Source organism: Cyprinodon variegatus, unplaced genomic scaffold (genome assembly GCF_000732505.1).
Source record: "Cyprinodon variegatus isolate N-32 unplaced genomic scaffold, C_variegatus-1.0 Scaffold54, whole genome shotgun sequence".
NCBI lineage: Eukaryota > Metazoa > Chordata > Actinopteri > Cyprinodontiformes > Cyprinodontidae > Cyprinodon > Cyprinodon variegatus.
This window is the reverse complement of record NW_015150507.1, coordinates 1275058-1297358: the sequence shown is the minus strand read 5'-3', so window position 1 is coordinate 1297358 and position 22301 is coordinate 1275058. Positions and strand designations below refer to the sequence as shown.

The window sequence follows — 22301 nt, the reverse complement described above, 5'->3', positions numbered from 1 at the left end:
TTTTTTTTTTTTTTTACAATTTTGGTGTTATTACTGCTCTAAGTGGGTTACTCTATCTCTAAGGCATGTTTCAGAGTCACTATATACCAGTTAACGATTAATCAATTACTAAATTAGTTGAAGATTATTTCAATAATCGATTAATCTAATTAATTGTTTCAGCCCTAAAATCTATGCTGAGACTACATACTGAAGTTATACTCTATATCATCATCAAGATGGGGAGGAACAAAATATTTCTATTGATTTATTTATTTTGATCTGTGTGTGAGTTTATATATTTACTATGCAAATCTTTACCAAAAGATCAAAGCCCATTCCTTTTTAATATCTTTGTTTTTATGTATTTTTTCGTAGTCTCCCACTATTAACAACAAATGCTACCTAATATAGTAACTTTAACTTTCTTTATTGTACACTATTTGTTTTGTATCGCTCAATCAAATACAAAATAAATACCCAGGGATCAGCATGGGATTCTAATCAAAGTAAGAAGTAAATTTACCATCCTTATATACAATTTATATTTTGTTGCTACAAATAACTTAAATTCAGTATTAGTTTTCATGTTCATTCTGCTCTTCAGAGTAGATAATCCCTACATGCTTATATTAGCTGATAAGTTACTCAGACAGCTTGTAGAAAGTCATTTGTGATTTTAATAGAATAACCTTAATAGTGATTTTTTTTTTTGTTTTTCTGGTGAAACGAAATATTTTTAAACACATAATAATTCATTAGGATGTGGAAAAAAAGTGTAGGACCATTTTCCCCAGTGCCCTTCCATTGCTCTGCAACAGGTGGGGAGGCACAACACTTCCTTACGCTCTGCCTTAAACAGTCACAGAAGCTGCTGCCACTCTGGAACTCTTTCTGGCATCACATTAAAACAGCTCTAAACATTCGGGTTGGTACAATGGTGGATTTTATTTGTTTTGAAGCCATAGCTTTTTAAAACCTTCCTGTGACTAACTGGGCCATTTATAGTCGGAGGCTTGGCTATGATAAAAGAAAAACAATGCTGCAAAAAACAAAATCTGTTGCTGAAATACTCTTTTCTGTAGCTATTTGTGATTTTAGGATGGAAATGTCAGGAAACTCACAGTTATTCTTTAGACAGTGTCTCAACTACTCAACTGAAAGGTGTTACAAATAGCCCTGCGTTATAACTCCCCTACAGCACATTTTTTCCTATTTGTTTTGCTAATGTTTTACTACTTCCTAAGGTCATGACAGAGAATACAAGTCACCCTGTGTAATTTAGCAGAAGCTCCAAATATTATATTTCTGTGATTCGAAGCATTTCTGATCTACAGTGACAGTTTCCTTTTTTTGCAGGGTCTGGATTACAACTAATATATCTCCTTTATAACTGTAGAAGTGATTGTGCATCTAAATTGGCACTTAAACCCAGTTTGTTAGGTCTGTATGTGCTTGTGTGATTTGGTGCTTCCCATGAAAGGAATGATAACTATAGTGTATCTGTTGGCATCATAATCCTGTGAAACCTGCAGGCCTTAAGATGTCTGTCACTCCATCTGTTTGTCTTAGCGCATCAACAGTGCAACATAAGAAAAGCACATGCATGCTTAGAAAATTATGGTAGGATGATACGCAGGGCTGACAGCAGGCATGAGGGATTCTTAAAGTATGATAACCTTGGTTAGAAATACTCAAATCTCACAGAAGGACTCTGTGATGTGGGACTCACATTTTATCATGTTGGTTTTCATGTTCAATCAGAGCCTCAAATACACAAGATACTGCTGCAAAACTAAGACCAGCTACTTAAAAAATGGGTCCTTCAATACATCCATATTATAAGTATCATATGCATAACACTCAAAAGCCAACAGAAACTGCACTCAATAAGATTTTCTCATATATTTACATCCACTATAATTCCCTTGTCAGCAATTTTTTTAAGTCAATAATAATGTTTACCAACATGAACAAATTTTGTTCTCATTCATCCTCATGATATGTAACTCTAAATTAAACAACTTATTTGTTTAATTTGACAGTGTAGTATTTGTAAAAACAATAGCAATGTGATTATATGTATGCATGTTCTGTTGCTTTTATTTATAAATATAAATCCTATCGATGAAAAATATAAATAATTAAGCTAAAAAAATTTGAACTGATGCTAAAATAATCTGAAATGATTACAGTTACAATGATGGTGTAAAAACAAAACATTCGGATTTTGAATCAAAAATTTCAAATAAAACAGAATTAACAGCCACTAATGTTATTAGTAGTTATCAAGTGCTTGTTTTGTAGAAGATTTGACCTTTTAGGCTCCTTATTATCTTGTTAATTGGAGGTGCCATCTACTTCAACAGATGGCTCTTGTCGTCTGAAACAGTTACAGTTTTATTAAAGATTGGCATATTGAAGAATGATGGAGAGGCTGGTTTAGATTCCTAACCTGATTCTGAGATTTTACTTAACTGGACAACTTTACAAGCTGCTTCATTTGTTTTTGTTTTTTTAAAAGAATGTTCCCTCAGCCAGCTGAGTGGCAGTGCACAGCAACAGGTGGGATAAAACTCCTGCTTCTTCTCTGCTTCTTCTGGTATCTCAATACTTTTTTTCTGCCATTTTGAAATAAGACCATCTTAAAACATCAGTATACCTAGAAACTGATAAATGACTCATAAGTAGCTGGCACAAGTTTAGAGCTTGTGTTATTGATGCATGAACACATGTTTTGACTGGCTTGTAACACAGGTTTAAAAAAAAAAAGCAAGATTCTTTCATATGTGCCTGCTTTCCTGTTGAAATAGAATGTCCTTATGGAAGCAGCAGGGGAGCACCAGCTTGGACATAATTGCTGGTTGACATGTGCAGCGGTATCATCTGAGAACTCCGACAACAATTCGGCTCCGCTCGTTTGCAGGTGTTGGAGCGAGGCGAGTGGTTTGGCCTTGCAGGCGTTGTTTTTAATGAAAGTCCTGCAGCCGGATTCCGTTGAAGTTGAGTCACGTCTGTGATCTATGTGTCTGATAAGTGCATAGCTAATGAGACTGCGAGCACCAGTGAAAGGAGGACAACTGACGGAGTGTTTCCCACAGGTATTGACAGATGCCTTTTTTTGTTTTTAACCGTGGGCCTCTGCTCCATAAATCCTGCCTGTGCAATGATAACAGTACCACCCTGCCAGCAAGTGACTGAAAGGGAGACTTTAGAAGAAAAAGAAGAAGGGCATGGGGTGGGGGGTGGAGTTGAGGAGGAGGTAGTGGTGCTGAAGATGATTGGGAATGGGGGGCAAAGGGTGGGGGGCTGAAATGGGCCTACCCTCCTTTTTTAACACACACTTGGCAGATGTCAAGCCGAAGGGTTGGGCTCTCGGAGAGGAGTGTAAGCGGTGTAGTAGTGTCACAAATAGAAAACTGTTACCCATTCGCTCTTCCCTTTCAGCTTTCACTGTGCTTTCAGCTGAGGTTTTCAGCAGAGACTGCTGTCTTGGCACCGACTCGGAGGCTTTGTAAAAATAGTCCCACCGCTCTTGTGATGGATGCAGCTGCACTGTGGCGACAATTGGGACAGGTTGGAACCCCCAGCCCCACTAACCTACCCACCCACCCACTACTTTTTTCCTCTAAGAAGTGAGAGAGCATCAGAGCCTGGTGGGATGTGTGCTCTTTTTCGGGGAACCTGAGCTGCTCCGTTCCTCGGGGGTCCTGAAACCCAATCCATGAGGAGAATAGACCGGCCATGCCAGAGAGCCGATTTCCTTTTCAACAGAGTCATTTATCACTGACCCACCCTTCGCTTCTGACACGGTGACGTGTGTCATTTATCAAACAGGCTTTACCAGATACACACAGAAAGGAGGTGGATAGGGGGCAAAAAGGAAGAGAAAGACAGAGGGGAGAGACGAAAAACAACACAGAGATTGGACTGAGAGAAGGCAAAAGAAAAGCTCAAAAGTTGAGGAATGGAGAGTGAGATGCAGAGTTGTAGGGGCAAGAGATAAAGCTTTGTTTATGTGCGAGTGAGTGATTTTCCAGGGAAGAGTGAGTTTTCCTGAAACCCTTGAGGAGGAGTGTTTGGGAGGGGGGATTTTTCTAAGATGACAAGAAGGATTGAGTTTCACTGAGTTGCGTCTTGATGAGTGACAGAATTTTCTTCCATGACGTGCCGTAAGATGTCTGAATGAAGGGGAGAAATATGCTTTGTCGGTGTACAAGTCCAACAAATGCGAAAGTGTTGTTTACTCATAACATATGCACACAGACACACACATACAGAGCTACTGCAGGAGTGTGATTGCGTGTGCACGCCTGTGCGCATGGGGCCATATGGCGTCAATGTTTAATGTGTGTGTGCTGCTCCCTGATGAACAGGGCTGACAGGTATCACTCATGCAGCAGCCTGGCCTTTAAATGAACCCAGGCTGCTCTGCTCTCCCGTGGCCCTAACAGGCTTTCTCCAAGATGGATGCTTCTTTAAAAATCAGATTAATGATGGATACCAGGCTTATAGCGCCATTTATCATGAAGAATATTATTTAGGCCGGCCGTGTATGGCTGTAACTGGAGAGCCAGGACGAAAAGAAGCAGGGTGGAAAGCCTGAGACAGACACTCACTGTATGACGGATGGCTGAGCGCTCTCTGAGTGTTACTAGACACCACTGCTGCAGCAGTAAGCCATAATCAGATAGCCCAGAGATGTTTATTCCACAACTACACTTCCCAGATTGCTTTGCCTGAAGGGCCGCTTTATGAAAGATATAAGATATATTTATTATCATCTTTTAAAAGTTGGTAGAATATAACATTGGGATTCCTGTGGTGTGATAACCATGAGTATGATAACCAACAATAATTCCTACAGTTGCTAAAACATTTGATTCTTTCAGTCTTACTCAGCATGAGAGTTTTTTTTTAGTTTTTTTGTCATCTTTAGGCGACATATAGGTCTTATTTTAAACCAAATCAACTGATTTGAACCTTTGCATCGTGTCTAAGTCTAAACTCTGCAAAAAGGATCTAGAAATAAGTAAAACATTTTTAAACTAAATGCATTTACCCTTAATTAAAGTAGTTAAATAAGATGATCCACCGCTGGATTGAGTGTTTTACTCTTAAAATAGGATAATATGCACTTGAAATAAATGCAAATCGTCTTATTCTATTGGTAATGTGTTTCATTTACCTCAATTCAAAACAAAATGCACTTATTTTAAGAAAAAAATATTTATTTAGCTTTTCCTTTTTTTGTAGTGAACCAAACAACTTTTTTGTAAACACTTAAAGTGTTTACAAAAAAGTCTGTTACTCATGCAGAAAACTTAACGACAGGATATGTAACTCAAAATGACCCAATCCAACCCTGTTGGAACTTTGTAGTGTTGGGATCCACAAAACAGATTTAAATCAGAGGCAACCGTCTATCCAGGATATGGTGGGATATCATCGTAATAGTATCAGTGTGAAACAAAAGTGCACAAATATTAGGGAAAAAAGTGTAAACATACTGTAGATAACCCTAGAATAATTTGAAGTGTTCATCTTTTAGAAGAGACGTTGTTCTAACAAATCAGATATCTGTAGTTTGAGGCCTGCCAAAACTTCTGCTTGTCAGTCTAGATAAAAAAGGTCTATTTTTATAGTTTTGATAAACATGTAGGAGTAAATTGAAAATCACTGTTCAACCATATAGAATTTTTTGTCTAAGAATCTGTTAACCCAAGACAACTTAAAATTTTTGCAGCTTAATATCTTTTTGAAGGATCTATTGGCATGACATAAGTAAATATCTGGAGGTTTTAATGTGGTTTTACCAAGAAAAGAACCGAAAGCCATCTTATTTCTATTTGACTTAAAGTACAGTGAGAGGTCAAGGCAAGGTTAACGCTGCCATTCTGAAAGAAAACTGAAGGAAAAGAATGTTTTGTTTTTTGTCCTCTCCTTGTTCCCTTCTCTCTCTGCCTCCTACGTTGTCCTCCTCCCACACACTACAGTGATTTATGGTGACCATCCATCTTCAGGCCGCGTCCATCACCTCCTCGTTGCTAGGCAATCATGGCAGCAGCTGTGTGTTGTAGGAGGGATTTAGTTGTCCTGCTCTTCAACCCAAGTTTATTCTCTCCTCTCCCAACCTTTTTTTTGGCTCAAGTTTCAGCTTTGAACGTAGTGCTTGTTATATTTCCAGCTTTTCAACAGAAGAAGCCATCTCGAAAGCTGAACTTCCCTCATCATAAAAAAAAAAAACTCCCTAACCCTAGATCTTCGTTACCCTCATGTGATTTAGAGATATAGTATGTTTTTCCATGTTTTTTTTCCTTTTTTTTAACAAAAGAATTTAAGTTTGGATTGTATTTGAATACACTCCTTTTTTTAGCACTTAGCTGAGTGATTTTTTTTATTGTAAAGGTCTCCGGATTTGACTAAATCTTAGCAGACTTTGTATGATAAACTGCAACTGACTCATTCAGTAGATTCTGTCAGGCCTCTTAAAATTCTTTCAGGAAGCTTGTAATAGCTGTAAATGTTGGCAGGAGGTGATCACTTTTTCCTTTCTCCCTGATTTAAACTTAAACTTTATTTAAGTTTGTTTGTGTGGCTTCTGACTCCATATCAAAGCAACAGTAATGTGAGTCTGATTCCAGTGTGTTCTATTGTAACAGCTTTTGCTTCAGACAGTTTTATAACTTCCTGCTCTCAGCTCAGAGCCCAGGCATGAGCAGTTCAGGCCGCTTTTAAACAAGCCTAGTTTAAACGATAAAACACTGTTGGTGGCAAAACAAGCTAAACATCACAACTGCTGATGGGGCAGACTCACAGGCTTTAGTTTTCCCACAGTCTTTTCATTGCATGCAAGTCTTGCAGTGTAACTTGAGCTATAAGGAAACAATTCAAGTAGGCCTATTTGAATTTTCAAGTTGCTTACAATAGTGCTTGACAGTCTGCCTGGGTTTGTCTCTAGCTTCATGTTGGACTCTGAATCAGCTGCTTGAGGCAGAATTCTGCAACATAAAATTATAATATTACATAAAAAAGAAATGCATGCTAGTAGAGTCCTATTCAGCTAATCATCCGGTTATATTGGTGTTTATTTGAGCTTTAATTACACAGCATGTTGATCTTGTGATCAGTGGTGGTTAATGTTAAAAGTAACATGGACTAGGGGATGTCACAAAGCAAAAAATTGTGGTTAGCTGTTACTTGCCATGCACATAGGTGTTGTACTGCTTAATTGCATTAAAGGGAATACACGGACCCCTGTGGTGTGCCCTCTGTATGTCCTGCAAAATAAATATTGCCAACACCTATGTTTGTGTTTTACCGGTGCTTAAAGTTATAGTTGAGGATTTTCTCGAATTTTTGAAAAGATCCGCCCTATCATGCAAAACCCTGTACCTGCTCCCGAGAGGGAACGCCTGTTAAAAGTTTGTAAGATCATGCAACAACCAATATCTCCTTGTGCACGATCTGTTTAATAGTTGCTGTTTGCATCGCTCATACAAGCTTACTTTTCCAAAGACAATTTGCAATTTTTCCACTATGTCAGATTCACTACTGGTAAGTGAAAATGGGGACGAGCACATGGGACAGCCTTATGTAAACATATCACCAGAATGATTGACAATTAAGAGGACCACTTATTTTGATGATCCATCCGCAAAAAGAGCATCTTCCACTATACCTTTCAGTTAAGGGCTGTTTTTTTTTGTTTGTTTTTTTAAATCTTTAGTTCAAAACATTATAGATTGTTCAGATCTCAACTGGATTTTTATGCATTAATCAAGAGCTCTTTAAACTTGTATTTTCTTTAATATAAAGACTGCATAACTTTTATGAAAACAAAAAAAGGAGTAACTGACCCTCATTTTTGAAACAATTATAAATAATGCAATATATGTAAACTGATAAAAACTTAGACTTAATTATTGTACCTTGAGTGTGGATGTGGGAAAACTGCTAGACTTTAAAATCGTTAAAGTTTGTAAAAAAAAAAAAAAAAAGTAACTAAATGAAAAGCTGAATAACAATGACTACTAGCTAGGAAACATCATGAAGCCATGGACAAGAGTTGCTCAAGAAAAAATTATAAAAGAGAGAGGATGAAGAAAGAATTTACCATAGAAAAAAAAAATGATTTCAGCAATGCTTGACAGAAAGATTACCTCCTCTTTAGGTTCTTCTATATGACCTTGGTTGTGCACCTGTGGAAGAAGGTTGTGCATTTTTTCAGGTTTGTTTCCATTATGTTTTATCACATATTGTGGCTGCCTCAAACTGAGGCCTGATGCGTTTCATGACCTCGTTCTCCTCTGCGTTGGAGTATCAGGAGGCCTCTATGTGTTCGTGACTTGTCTTCTGTCAGATAAACTGGATAAATTTTCAGGTCGTTGGGGTCTGTGTGTGCAGCTGGCAGCTTTGAGGTCCAGCCATAACACAACAACCAGCTGAGGGTTGAATCCATTGGCTTGTTCATTCTCTCTCTTCTCACTATGCGCACTGACAAGGTTCAGCCTTAAGCTTCGCCTGGGGCCAGAATGATCTCTCTGTTTTTCCCATCTCCCATATCACACATCCTGCACTACAATTGGCGGACACAATGTATTCACAGTGCCATCAGGGGGTAGGGAATGCACACAAATAAAACCTGACAAAGACATCCATGATGGTCGGGAACAACGCTGCATGCAAAAGCTGACTGTTGTTGCAGAGTTTTGAATTAAGAACCTAGAATTAAGAAAAAGTGAGAAGGGCACATTTTTTTCTGGTCATCTCTAAAAAGGGCGACTTATGTCAGAACTTATTAATTTCTAAAGTGGCCACAGATCACCTCTTACAGTTTTTCTCATGGGACTTTAAGCCAGCTTGAAGGGATCAAAGGGAATAGAAGGAGCGATCTAAGTTTGATTGAGTGTGTTACTTTGACACATGTGTACAAGGGAAAGGCATTTTAGGTATGTTACTGATCTGCTGCTATTTTGACTGAATAAGGCTGTTTTTGGACAAAATGTTTCTAATATATTTAAAGAGTTTTAGACAGCTAAGAAACTTGAGAGAAACTACAAAGCACTTTTTTTTCTATTTTTTTTTTTTTTTTGTTTGATTGAAACTGAGGTAGCTTCCTGTCCTGTAATGTTCCTGAGCTGTTTCCTGTCAGTAAGGGCCCCCTGCCGAGGACTCGTGTTGATTCAAAGCAGTCTACATCCAGCTAAAATACTGTGCACATGTCAAGACAGACATGTCATGCTGTGATAGTTTAAGTCCCTTCTTTCAGAGTGCAAGTCCTCTGAAAATATTAACCCATGAACAAATATCTTAAAAGATGTTTATCATGTCTTTTTGAAGCCCAGTAATAATAAACAATATCCCTTTCAAAATAGCCTCAGATCACTCAGAAAATGTTTTCTTTTCTTGCTATGTCTTTTGTTTAATTGTTGCTCCCATTCTTTTACAGTGAAATAAGAGACAACCTGTGTGAACTTCTCCCTACTGTATATTTTAAATTCTTTTGAGAAATAAAGGAGCAATAATCAAACAGATGGGATGTAATGCACTACACTGCACAGTAATATTATGTTATCATATATTTTTAGAAATCTCCCACATTTTTTTGATGTACTAATCAGAACTTGGTGGCTGATTACGGATTTCCAGTTTTATAAAGCTCTGAATCACTCATACATATCTTATCTCTTTTTTATTTGTAATAAAACCGAGGCTTCAAAAACTTTATTGTAGTCTTCCTTTCATTCTTATGTATTGCTTACTTATTATGATCAGATGATCGCCAGTCTATCTCAGGGCAACACAGAGACAAACAGGACAAACCACCATTCATTTAGAGAAGCCTATTAACCTAATAGTCATGTTTTTGGACTGAGGGAGGAAGCCGGAGTACCCAAAGAGAACCCACGCATGCACAGGGAGAACATGCAGAAAGACCCTGGGCCGAGAATCAAACCCAGAACCTTCTTTCTGCATTGAGTAGTGTTCATGTGTGTCGAGCAATAAATGTAGTGTTTTACCTTCTGAGCCAATGATGTTTCATAAGCATTAATAAAAAAGAGAAGCAGCCATGATTTACTACGCTTAGCCTTCCTGCTGCCTGCCTAAATTTTCATTCCCTTACCCTACGGCCTGATTTACCTTAAATATGTCTCAATACATTCACCTCTTCATTTGTTTTTTGCACATACATGCTTTAACTGACTTTTCCAAATACCACTAATAATGAAAGAAGCAATTTGTGAGTCCGTTTCACACAGTAGTAGATTCCAACTCTCAAAAGCAGTGTTTTCGCGATGTGGTGCCGTTTAAATGTGTTGCAATCACTGGTTAGAAAAGTACCACATTAGTTAGTATGATGGAAAATTTAGATTTAAACCAGCTAGTTTCACTCTCCAGCTTATTTCGTAGTGCTTTTTCAAAAATATCCAAATTATAATTGCATGATTTCAACAAACAAAACATATGTTAATAACAGTAGCTCCTTCTGCGTGTAGCTATTTAGTTAAAGTCAAAAAAGCATTGAAAATGAAAGATTGTATCCTTGATGGCCGTGTAAAGGACAGCTCATTCTAATTCATGTTGCCTCTGGCAAGGTTGTGCTTTTGACCAAGCAATCATTTAGCTACGAGGGTCAGATGCAGGTATAGTTTCTAGTCACACATCCTGTTTACCCTGCTTCTGTTGGGTGTGATCTGACTCCCCAGACTGTTTCCCCAGCTGTGGAACATTCCTCTTGGTCATTAAGATGGAGATTTTGAAAAGAAAAAAAGGGATTCAGTGTTGGTGTGTCAAAAAGACTACTACTATTTTTACACAGCTTAAGTTTGCAATTTAGTGTTTTTGTTGGGTATTTTTGTCTTTCTTTGATGGTGATCTAAAGTGTGGAAATTGCATCTTCAGGAGGTCATGAGGGTTTTTTTTTATTCACACTAGAGCCTGTTTAAGATCCAGCATCAACAAATATTAAGACTTGTAACAGCAGATGATGAGAAATAATATGGCAGAGAGAAGGAGACAGAGCCATTGAGTTAGAAACAGCCACTGCACCTTCCTGCCTAATCACCCCTCCACAGCCACCCCCCCTGCCCTCTCTGTTGTTCCTGGTCGTCAGAGAAGCACTGCAGTATTTCTATCAGATGATCTCTCCCTCCTCGTCTGTGGCCCTTATGTTTATGAAAATGATACTCCACAGGAATGCTTTGTGCATGCCAAGATGTCACTGTCTTTCCTCATCACTTGCATCTACGTGCATGTTCGAATCAGTTTATCTGAGAATGCATATAGAGGTGTGTATGTGGGGGAGCCTTGTTTATAATTACTTGACATTCATTTGAGGTCAAAATGTGGGCTTTCCACAACTATTCTGTAAAATGTGTTTGCTTTTTCTTTTTTCTTGATGTGCAACAGAGGTGCCGGTCATGTGACAGTCCACTTCAAACCATTCTTACGCCAACTCTGTCCCAAAGGGATCATGCAAGGAACCAAATGACTCTTGTCCCCCACTAACAACCCCCTCCCCCACTACCACCATGGCATCAGCTCAGTTTATCATTACAAGTACCCACCACACATTCCTGCTGGGGTTTTTTTTCTTTCTCGCACCCACACAAAGAAACAAATACCATGAAGATTCATAAACCAGCCCATGCCATATGCTTAGAAATTATTTGAGACTGCAGCCAAGAGTATTGTTGTATTCAAAATATTCATAATTTATTCTAAGGGAGCCTCTATATTCCCATCACCTTTTATTAGCTTGATAAATCACCTCTGTTGTCAGTCAAGGCAGGGAGAATAATTGGATGTGGTTGTCGCCCTGTGTGATGGATTATCAGTCATTGGGGATTAAATTAACAGATAGTGCACAGACATAATGGTTTTTGTTTTGCATTTTAAATTGCCTGGGAGCAAGGTTTAAACCCAAATGTTTTTTATTGCTGGTCTTTTTGGACTTCGATCTCCCTCCATTGAGTCCTGCCTCAATTGCTCATAGAGTTGCAGCCCTTTTGATATTAAACTCTAAACGTTTTCTACCAGGGAATGGGAGAGGACATTGTTTAGGAATGTAGCTACAAGATTTGACATGGGATATGGTAATTAAATGTAAAAAAAAAACGCAAAGATCAAAACTAAACTTTAGATACATTTTTTATCTCAAGATTTTGTATAGCTTTCACCTGCACATAGCAGTTTATATCAATTCTGACATCCCTAAAAAAAGATATAACATATTAAGACATATATATCATAAGAAAAAAGAGGTCAGATCATGTTATGTGAGAGCAGTGCTTAAACATCCAGTTTCTCTATCCCATTATCCTTGTATTGCCTCGTTGAGGAGACACCGCAGAGAAACACAGAACAAACAGCTATGTGCACACGCACTCATACCTAAGGATAACTTAGAGATCAGTTGAGCGTCAAGGGATTTTTTTATACTGGTGAGGAAGCTGGAGTACCCGGAGAGAAGTCATTCATGCACTAGAAGAACATGTACATTTCTTGCTGAAAGACTCCTGATTAGGACCTTCTTATTGCAAGGCAGCAGTGCAACCAACTGCCCTACTGTACAGCCCATTTTAAAACACAATTCTGATGTGACTTTAAACATTAACATGTTCAAATCTGTCCTTAACATCGTATATTTGTGTTGGTAAAACAGTGTATATTCCCGGGGAAATCTAGACTCTTGGTTTGGGCTGAGATTTCCAGAAGGCTGCCAAAGTATTCAAAACCAACTGTGATCCGAAACAGAGAAAGGTTAAAAACTTAAGGCAATATAAAGCAACTATCCTGATATCTGGCCAGATTAAGGCTCTATATTCCCCCCTTTTTTTGTTTTTCAGAGTTTAAATATATCATTCAGCTTCTAGAAAATAGGGCCTCCTTTTAAACAGCTTTATGACTCATTGTGCCTCCCCTCGCTTTGCTTTAACCTCCAAACTGCTACTACTTATAATATGTAAGTACTCTTAAATTTGTACTGGCATCCACACAACTGGAATTTTGAACAGGTTTGTTGCTGTCAACTTTAACTCATGGTGCTTGAAAGTGGCACTCTGTGCGAAGTGATATTTCTGACCAGATGGTTGCAGATGAAGTAGGTTTGCATAATATTAGGAAGATATGATGTAACTGTAGTGTGATATCACCAGTAGTCATTAACTCCATTCAATTCCATTCAACACAAAGTTTCTTGCCTCTTTAATTTTTTTTACCATTATATTATATCCCTACTGCTGTCTCTTACCTTAAGAATCTTAAAACCAAATACATGCATCAAGTTTAAAAATTAAGGTCTTTTAAACCAAGTATTCTAACTAATCACTGATTTTGCCATAGGCTGTAATTTATACTCTGCTTTTCTAGGGTCAAGCTAACAAAATCAACAGATTCCAGGCAGAAATCATTATTTTTGTGCAACTATAGTATCATAAAATAAATCAAATATCTACAAATATGCTAAGTTATTTTAATGAAATTTAATGGCTTTAAGTAGGTTTATATGATGGAACAACCAAACTTTCCTGGATTTCTTTTTTCAAAAAATATAGGGAAGAAAAGATAAGCAAGAGTAAAGAGGAAGTTTACTAAACACTTTTTGCATGGAGATATATGCCTAGTATGTTTCCCTGCAGCATGAGCCATTTACCTCTTTACCCCTCTATTCTTCCACCCCTCCCATCGCTTCCCCTCTCCCCACGTCCGCATTATCATAATTGTGTCCAGAACATGAGGGGCCGGGGAAGTGATCATGTCATTTTATTTACACCCTGCTTGGCCCTTTTTACAAACGACATGCCACTGACTGCCAAGCGAACTCGGGCCCGACGACATCTTTTGATCAGGGCTGTCGGGGCCTATCAGCGGAGAATGGCAGGTAATGGATACCCAGTGACAAACCAAATCTCCGGGAGGACGGAGAGTGGGTCGCACCTGCCAGGTCTCCATTAGGCTGGCCTCACAGTAGGGCTGCCTGCTGACTGTGCCCCCGGGGTCCAAATCAGACCAGCGCCAGCCGCATGGTTGCCTTGAGATTGGCTGTTAGCACTGGAAATGAGAGTTATTTCAGCTATGACATTTTTGTTTAGACTGGATATGTGTATGGGGGGGTGGAGGGCAGGGCATGAAAGATTTAGTCACACAGTGTATTTTTGCTTGCGTGTCTGCGTGTGTGTGTCTGTTTAAGCTCAACTGTGTAGCTGATCAAGCCGTACCAAGGGTATTTTTTTCCTAGCATTTGTCTTAGTTTACAATATTGTCCAAACAGCCTCAGACCTATCCACAAGCCATCTACTGCTTTCAGATTATTTGTTTTTCCTCAACTTGAGCGATTTTGTGAGTGAAGCTGTCAGGAAATGAGGGAGTTGGGGACTCCAGGGTGAGTGGTGGCTGAGTTGGCATTAGATGCTAAGACTTGTCGCCACGGGAAACACAGGAATCCGTGCACTGTTTGTTTGTATGAGGTATGCCTATTTGCAGACATATGCACACACTTATCTCTCCTCATGAGAGCACTGGCCGTTGACATGCAAAATAACAAGCATATTGTTTTCTATCATCAAGTCAACAATACCTTTTTATGATATCCTTACAGAACTTTTAAAACTAAGTAAAGGTTTACATTTTTGCCCCTAACATCAAATCTTACCAGAAATGAAAAACAAAAATAATGGTGTAATTGCTTTTATCTAAAACTTGAATTATACAAGTAATCACAGAAAAAGGTTCTGCTAAAATAATGTATTGTTACAGTTTTAAGACTGTTATCCGTGAAATGTATACATTTATTTTGAGATGTAGATTTTAAGCAAAATATAGAAATATAACCACCATATGTTTGAGACATGAATATTACACAGAATATTTCACCTTTTTCTCCTGTCCTGCTCTTAGAGTAACACAAGTACGTAATGTGATAATGCATTAGACTGTTTGAACAGGTGCAGTAGGGAGGCTAAAAGACTTGCTATATATTTTTGACTCTTGATATAAGGCAGTGCTGCCCTAATAACAGTGAAAGACTTTACACTTTTATTTTCCACATAATAGCTCTACTAGATTTGTAAAACCAAAATAATATTTCCATAGATTGAAAAATTTTGTTTCTTTTTTGTAAGCAGTAGAACATCCAAAAGGTTTTTTGTCGTTCAGTGGAACAGGAGTAGGCAGCAGCAGGTGGAGGAGAGGCAGTGCTGCCTTACTCTATGTTTGAAGCAGCCATATAAATATCTGACCACCCTTTTCTTTGGTATCTTATTAAAACGACTTTATACATTATAAGCCATACAGTTGAACATTTATGTGTTTTTAATCCGATTACTCATTTAAACCATGCAGTAACCACCCTATAGCTATAATGAAGTCTTTTTTGAGACGTAAATTTGCTTTTATCCTTTTTCTAGATTTCAAGCTTTGTGTTATTTAAGGAACCTGTACTGAATTACTTCAGTCCACTTGACACCGTGGGATGTCTAGCTAACCTCTCCAAATTCGATCGACAACATTTTGACATCCCTTTCACTTCAACGTTTTCTAGAAAAATCCTTTTTGACTCTGTTCATGCGGGCGTCAGTCTGCATTTGTGTGTAATCAGAGAGAAGGCAGATGAAGAGGCGTCAGACATATTAACTGACAGATGGAGGTTGATCCAACTCATTTATTACCCCAGAGGAGAATGCCACAGTGAGATTGGGCTTCATTAATTTCAGATTTAGTTTTCATTTCAAGCTGTTGTGCCTTGAGATAAATAAAATGGTGCATTATGTTTTTGCCAAGATATTTCTTTTTTGTTTTCCTCCAATAGAAGGAGTGTAAAGAGGGGAGACATAAGTTCCATGTGGCTGGGGTAGTATATAAATACAGGCTCGCCTAGAGGAAAATAACACCTCAACGGTTGATGAGGTGAAATGGGATGACTGTAATTTCTCAGCTCAGCTTTAAAGGCTCCCACACAGATGGCTCATTTATCCCTGGGAGTCCTCGGGCACACATTGCAGGGAAACTTTTTCTCCAGTTATTCTAACATAGCATGTACTCTCCCTGCAATTTAACTCATCTCATCCCTTCTCTCTTTGTCTCCATTCCCCTTGCAGCTTATTCTCCGGAGGAGCTGGCAGAGCAGACTGTGGAGGATACTGAGGCAGGAGAACAGCCACCGGTACCGCAGGATGATGACCTTCCCATGAAAGAGGAATTTATGGAGCAAAGTGTAGGGACTGCTAAGGAGCAGGCATGTGACCAGGAATCAGCTGAGGCCACAGAGCTCTCAGGACAAGAGATGGACAGTGAGTCACATGCAAGTGAAGCCAGTGACCGCCTCTCAGACTTTGAAAGCCCACCGAGAAAAGCAGAATCCAACTTCACTCCAGCTTCTTTGAATCCTGATGCCAAAACACCTCCCATAGCCATGGACACATTAGAACAAATGAAAGCTATCTACTCAAGTTTTCTGACCAGCCCTTTATGGTCACCACTGAACTTGAATTCCCCACAACTTCAGGCACAGTCCTCAGCTGCTACAGAGAAGCCAGCACGAAGCAACAGCACTAGCAGCAGTAGTAGCTGCAGCAGCAGTAGCTTTGACTGGCATCAGTCTGCAGTAGCAAAGACCCTACAACAACACCCTCCTCAGAGCCGTCACCCTGCTCCATCTGAGCCAAGCTTATTTAGCACAGTACAGCTTCACAGGCAAAACCCAAAGCTGTTTGGCTCAATCTTTACTGGGGCTAGCAAATTCCGCTGTAAGGGCTGCAGTGCCGCTTATGACACTTTGGTGGAACTGACCGTTCACATGAATGATACAGGCCACTACCGGGATGACAACCAAGACAAAGGAGGCAGTGGTTCAAAGCGATGGTCCAAACCACGTAAGAGATCCCTGCTCGAGATGGAAGGAAAAGAGGATGCCCAGAAGGTTCTGAAATGTATGTATTGTGGCCATTCCTTTGAATCACTCCAGGATCTCAGTGTCCATATGATTAAGACCAAACACTACCAGAAAGTGCCTCTGAAGGAGCCAATGGCCCCAGTGGCAACCAAAATCATGTCCTCTAAAAAAAGGGGACTTGTGGGGTTAGACCTCACCTCTTCACGATCAAGAGAAGGAACCCCCAAATCAAAATCAGATTCAACTGAACCCTCACACAAACCTTCCTCCAACTCCTATTCTAATCCTAATAACCGATACAGCCACCAGAATGGTGCCAGTTACTCTTGGCAGTTTGAGTCTAATAAGCTCCAGATACTCAAGTGCATGGAATGTGGAAGCTCCTATAATACACTTCAAGAGCTGAGGACCCACATGATGGTGACCGGACACTACCTGAGGGTGTCCAACTCAGTGGGTAAGAGAATTAAAGCAGTTCCTGAGGCAACCTCCCCAAGTCCTGGGAGAGTCACCACACCTACTGATCAAAAAGTCCAGTCTGTACCACTTGCACCCTCCACCTTCTCTCCTCCACCTCCTCCAAACAACACAACTCCCTCCAGCTCTCCTCCTCTGAAAGAGATCAAGAAAGAAGAGGTTGAGGAGGAGTGCACCAAACAAGAGACTAGTGTAAATGAAAAGCAAGTCATGACCACTGTTGGTAAAGAGGAAGACACTGAGGGAGAGGAAAAATATGACATTTCAAAGTATCATTATCTTACAGAGGATGATCTGAAGGAGAGCCCAAAAGGGGGGATTGATATCCTTAAATCACTGGAAAACACTGTGACTTCAGCTATCAATAAGGCACAGAGTGGGAATCCAACCTGGGGAGGCTATCCCAGCATCCATGCAGCCTATCAATTCCCCAGTGCCCTCAAGCTCCAACAAGGAAACATGGAAAAGAATTCACAGATGAAGTTTTTGTTCAATGGAGGTGATGGGGTGTTGTCCTCTTATGTTAAAAACCAGCCCCTAATTTCTCCACCTATAAGTCATTCTTCTCCCTTTCCCACTAACAATTTTCAAGCAATGGAAGATTTAGTAAAAAAGGTGACAGAGAAAGTAGCAAAGGTGGAGCAAAGGGTAAAGCAGTTGTCGCCAAAGACGGAGAACCAGCTGTCCCCATGTAGCAGTGAAGCTGGAGAATCACACAAGGGAGGAGAGACTGACTCACCTCGGGAATGGAGGGAGGTTACTTCAGCCAATAGTGACAGGGGGAGCCATAGTGACAGGGCATCCCCAGCAACGGATCCCAAGAGAAACTCAGCCGTTAAATCTCCCCTCGCTTCCGCACTGAGATGCAGCACTACCATTATCACTGGTCACACTCCTCCCGAACAGCCCTTTGTCAACCCACTAAGTGCTCTTCAATCCGTAATGAACATTCATTTGGGGAAAGCAGCCAAACCCTCTTTGCCAAATCAAGATCCCCTTAGCCTGCTTTCCAGACTCAGCCAGAGCATGACTGAGAAGGCTGCAGTGGCTGCTTCCCCGTTGCACACCAAAAAACATGACAGTGTAGTTGATAACAGCATTTGCCAGGCCAGCGATGACCAGCCTATCGACCTCACTAAAAGTAAAAATGATAAAGGTGGTTCTGTGGGCTCAGGCCCAGTAACTCCCTCATCAACAGTCTCTTCTATCTCCCCTATCTCTCTTGTTACCCCTTCAAAGTTAACAGTGGTGTCTCCCTATATTTCCAGCAGTCCTCTGCATGAGAACGCATTGTCGGATATCTCAGACATGCTTAGAAACTTGACACAATCGCACCCTGTAGCAAAGCCTGCTTCACGGTCCCGTGCCACAGATAAAATGGAGGTTGTAGGGACTACACACGATGAGGATGACGTGTCTCTGCATGGCCACAAGCGAAAGGGCCGTCACTCCAACTGGAACCCTCAGCATCTCCTTCTGCTGCAGGCCCAGTTTGCCTCCAGCCTGAGACAGACTTCAGATGGGAAGTATAATATTAATGACCTCAGCCCACAAGAAAGAATGCATATATCTCGCTTTACCGGTCTCTCCATGACTACCATCAGTCACTGGTTGGCTAATGTCAAGTATCAGCTAAGGAGAACAGGCAGAACCAAGTTTCTTAAGAACCTTGACTCTGGCCAGCCTATATTCTTTTGCAGTGACTGTGCCTCTCAGATCCGAACCCCAACAGCATATGTTAGCCACCTGGAAGCCCACCTGGGCTTCAGAGTTAGGGACCTGGCCAAGCTCTCCCCGAAACAGACTGCAAGGGACACAAACACTCTCACAGAGAAAGTAGCGCCCATGGATTCCTTGCTTCTGCCGCAATCTCCCGATGACTGCAGCAGTAATGGAGCTGTATTCAGCTGCCAGCTCTGTGTCCGTAAGTTCGCCACTAAGCATGCTATCAAGCTTCACCTCAGCAAGAGCCATGGAAAGTCTCCAGAGGACCATCTGCTATATGTTTGTGAAGTAGAGAAACACTAAATTACTTGTAGCACTAGGCATACTGGAATATGTATGTAGAATGACTGTTAAAAACAGGAAACTTCAGAGAATCTACAAAATCTTGGGTAATACATGAAGACAATATTAACTACTGTCTAAAGAAGTTTCACACAATGTGTTTACCTTAGTTTGGCCTACAAACATTTATAATTTCACTGTATTTCAAGACATTTATTTCATTTCAAAGTATATTGTAGCTCAAAGATATACAGCTTTCTCTGTCTGTGTTCACCTTCAAAAATGTGTAAGAATGCGATGAATCTGTTGAGTAGAAAAGAAAAGGCATTGACTTGAAACCTATAAAACCTGATGTATTTATTTTGTATGGAAGTGAGGATTTAATCTGCTGGTAGTCTGCATGTTTTATTGTTACATTTGTACAGTCCTGTCTTGTCAAGAGTTTAAAAATCCTGTTCAGATTAGTCATTTTAAACACCTTATAGCAGCCAAATTCCTGGGAAAGCTCCCTAAAAGAATCTGCCAAACTGTAGAAATTCATTTTTTTTATTGTTATCAATTATCTTTGCTGATTGTAAAATCTGCCTTATTCACCATCACTGAGTAAGGGGCACTTCAAATCCAGGTCTGTGTAAAAATGTACATATATTGTGTAAGCTTACAATTTGCTGTTTAAATTATGCATACTTGTTATATTTCCTAATTTAAGAGGACTATGACTATCCACTGGTGCAGAGTCTTTGAAGAAGATAAAAAAGGACAATGTTTTGCACAATAGTTTTATAAATGTTATTTGATATAAAAAGACACAATACAGATATGTTGACGCCTCGTGCTTCTATGATTAAACTGAATTAACTGCTGAAAAAAGCTGTTTTGTTTCATGCTTTTTAATGAGAGCAATTTCAGACACTGCTTTTATGGATTAACAAGTTCACAGAAGTGTAATTATTTGAGGTTGCAACAAACCCCGTTTATTTAAATATTTAGAATTTTAATACCTAGAAAATAATAAAAAATATTAAAATTTTTCAGCTAGCAGCCATAAACATATATATTTCATGGGAATTTGATAGATCAGCCCAAAGGTTTTAAAAAGAGAATCCATGGTTTTTGAGAAGTGTGGCTTGCATTTATATATATAACTGTTTTCACTTATTTTCTTGAGTCATTGCAATACCTTAAATAGCAAGGTTTGCATTTCTGATGTCAAATGTTATTAACTTACATGCAAAAAATCTGGCAGAAAATGAAATACTGCTCATCACTTTGAATGCATCAATGATGCATGGTGATGGCTGCATCATGCTGTTGGGCTCATTTATTTAGCAGGTTCAGGGAAACTGGCCACAGCATAATGGCTGGTTAATGGATTGAAACAAAGGGCAGCTGTGGGAGAAATTTTTTCATGTTTGATGCAAATTGAAGTTGGAAAGCCATTCACTTTGCATATCCAGTTACCATTAAGGCTGGTTTCATATTCATATTGACTTATCACATCCCAATATCATACATTTAGGTTTGTGGTTGTACCAGACAAAATGTAAGTAATGATAATATATTTCACAAGGCTTACCCGGTAGTTTTTTTCTATCATTGCAAAAGGTCATGACAGAGCATTCTGACTTGATGACCTTTTGTTCACTAAGGTTGCATCTGCAGATGTGCAGCAAAGAACTTAAAAAACACAATTTTAAACAGATCCAAAGTTCTTTCCAATGCTGGTGATATCTGTGTCATCGTTATAGAGGGGCAGACTCTAGAGGTGCAAGTGGTGCCACTGCCTGCAAGGCGTCTGGCAGGTGGTGTGCGCTGCATGTAAACCACCAGATGTTTCTGAAACGAGCCACTGGAGGAGGTAGAGGCAGGCGGGCTCCAACAGCAGGCAGAGTGGGCTGATTACCACGGGGGCTAGGAAGCCATCAGGAGCCCTGGGCACAGACAGCAGATCTGGCACACACCTGGACTCCAAGACTGTCCCTTGGAAAAAATAAAGTGGATCCTATATATGCGCGCTGAGACGAGCTGACAGCGGTGCAGGATGCAAAGACAGGTGCTATTCCCTTAATGCAGGTTTTGGATCTAGCCGTATTAGTGGCAGGTGTTGATGCCATCAGAGTAGTCACAATTCAGGCTTGGAGCCATCTAATGAGAAATTTAAAAATGTTTTTTTCTATATAAAAAAGGGTGAAAAAACATACAAACAAATCTGCATTTCTGGGACCATTCACCTCTGTCTCATTTGAAGACGCCTGGGGACATCATGTTCTTTCTGTTTGATCTTCCCAGGCTTCACTTGTCATGACTGACTGACTGAGTGACTTGAGGCTGGGGAAGTTATCTGGTTACTATGGTGACGGCCATTTGCCCAGCTTCTAACCCCGCTCACTCACTCAACAGAGGACAGCTCGAGTGCAGCACACCCATTTACTCTCTTAAATCTCATCATCTCGCTTCAGTTCCTCCCACCCGGGAACAGATTAATTAACACACACACACTGTGTCCTGACCCCGTCTTCTCACACAAACTCATTACCGCCTCAGACTTGCTCCCGGCCCTCCGACGTTTAGGATACATTGGTGAAACGTTGTGGGAGAACCCGGTGATGACTCACATCTGACAAGCAGAATAAAGCCTTTAACAAAGGATGCTAATTGAAAGATGGGATTCAAGCCGGTAGCCATTGATAATGCAAATGAAAAAGGCTGAGCAGCCTTATTGAATATCTTCCGAGTTTCCAGTGCTTACAGAGTTCTTTCAAATAGAAAATTATCTCCCAGACTTGATCAATTTTTTTTAACACTGTGTGTTGATAATGGTTTAGGTTTAGTGATGGACTTGGGGTGAGGATAGTTGGAGGCATTAATGAGATAGTTGACACTTTGGGGGTTAATGAGGGGCTGGAGGGAGAAGGCTAAATGATTGGACTCCTGCTTGAATGAG

The 22301-nt window shown here is 39.9% G+C and overlaps 1 protein-coding gene across 1 annotated transcript in view; it reads left to right on the top strand.

Moving 5' to 3' along the window:
- The window catches only part of tshz3 (teashirt zinc finger homeobox 3), a 24256-nt gene extending 4041 nt beyond the window's left edge, over positions 1-20215 (top strand). The window contains exon 2 of the mRNA XM_015371191.1: positions 16080-20215. Coding sequence (XP_015226677.1) covers positions 16080-19378 — 3299 coding nt within the window. The 3' untranslated portion in view covers positions 19379-20215. The remainder of the gene's footprint in view (positions 1-16079) is intronic.
- The last annotated feature ends 2086 nt before the right edge of the window (positions 20216-22301 follow it).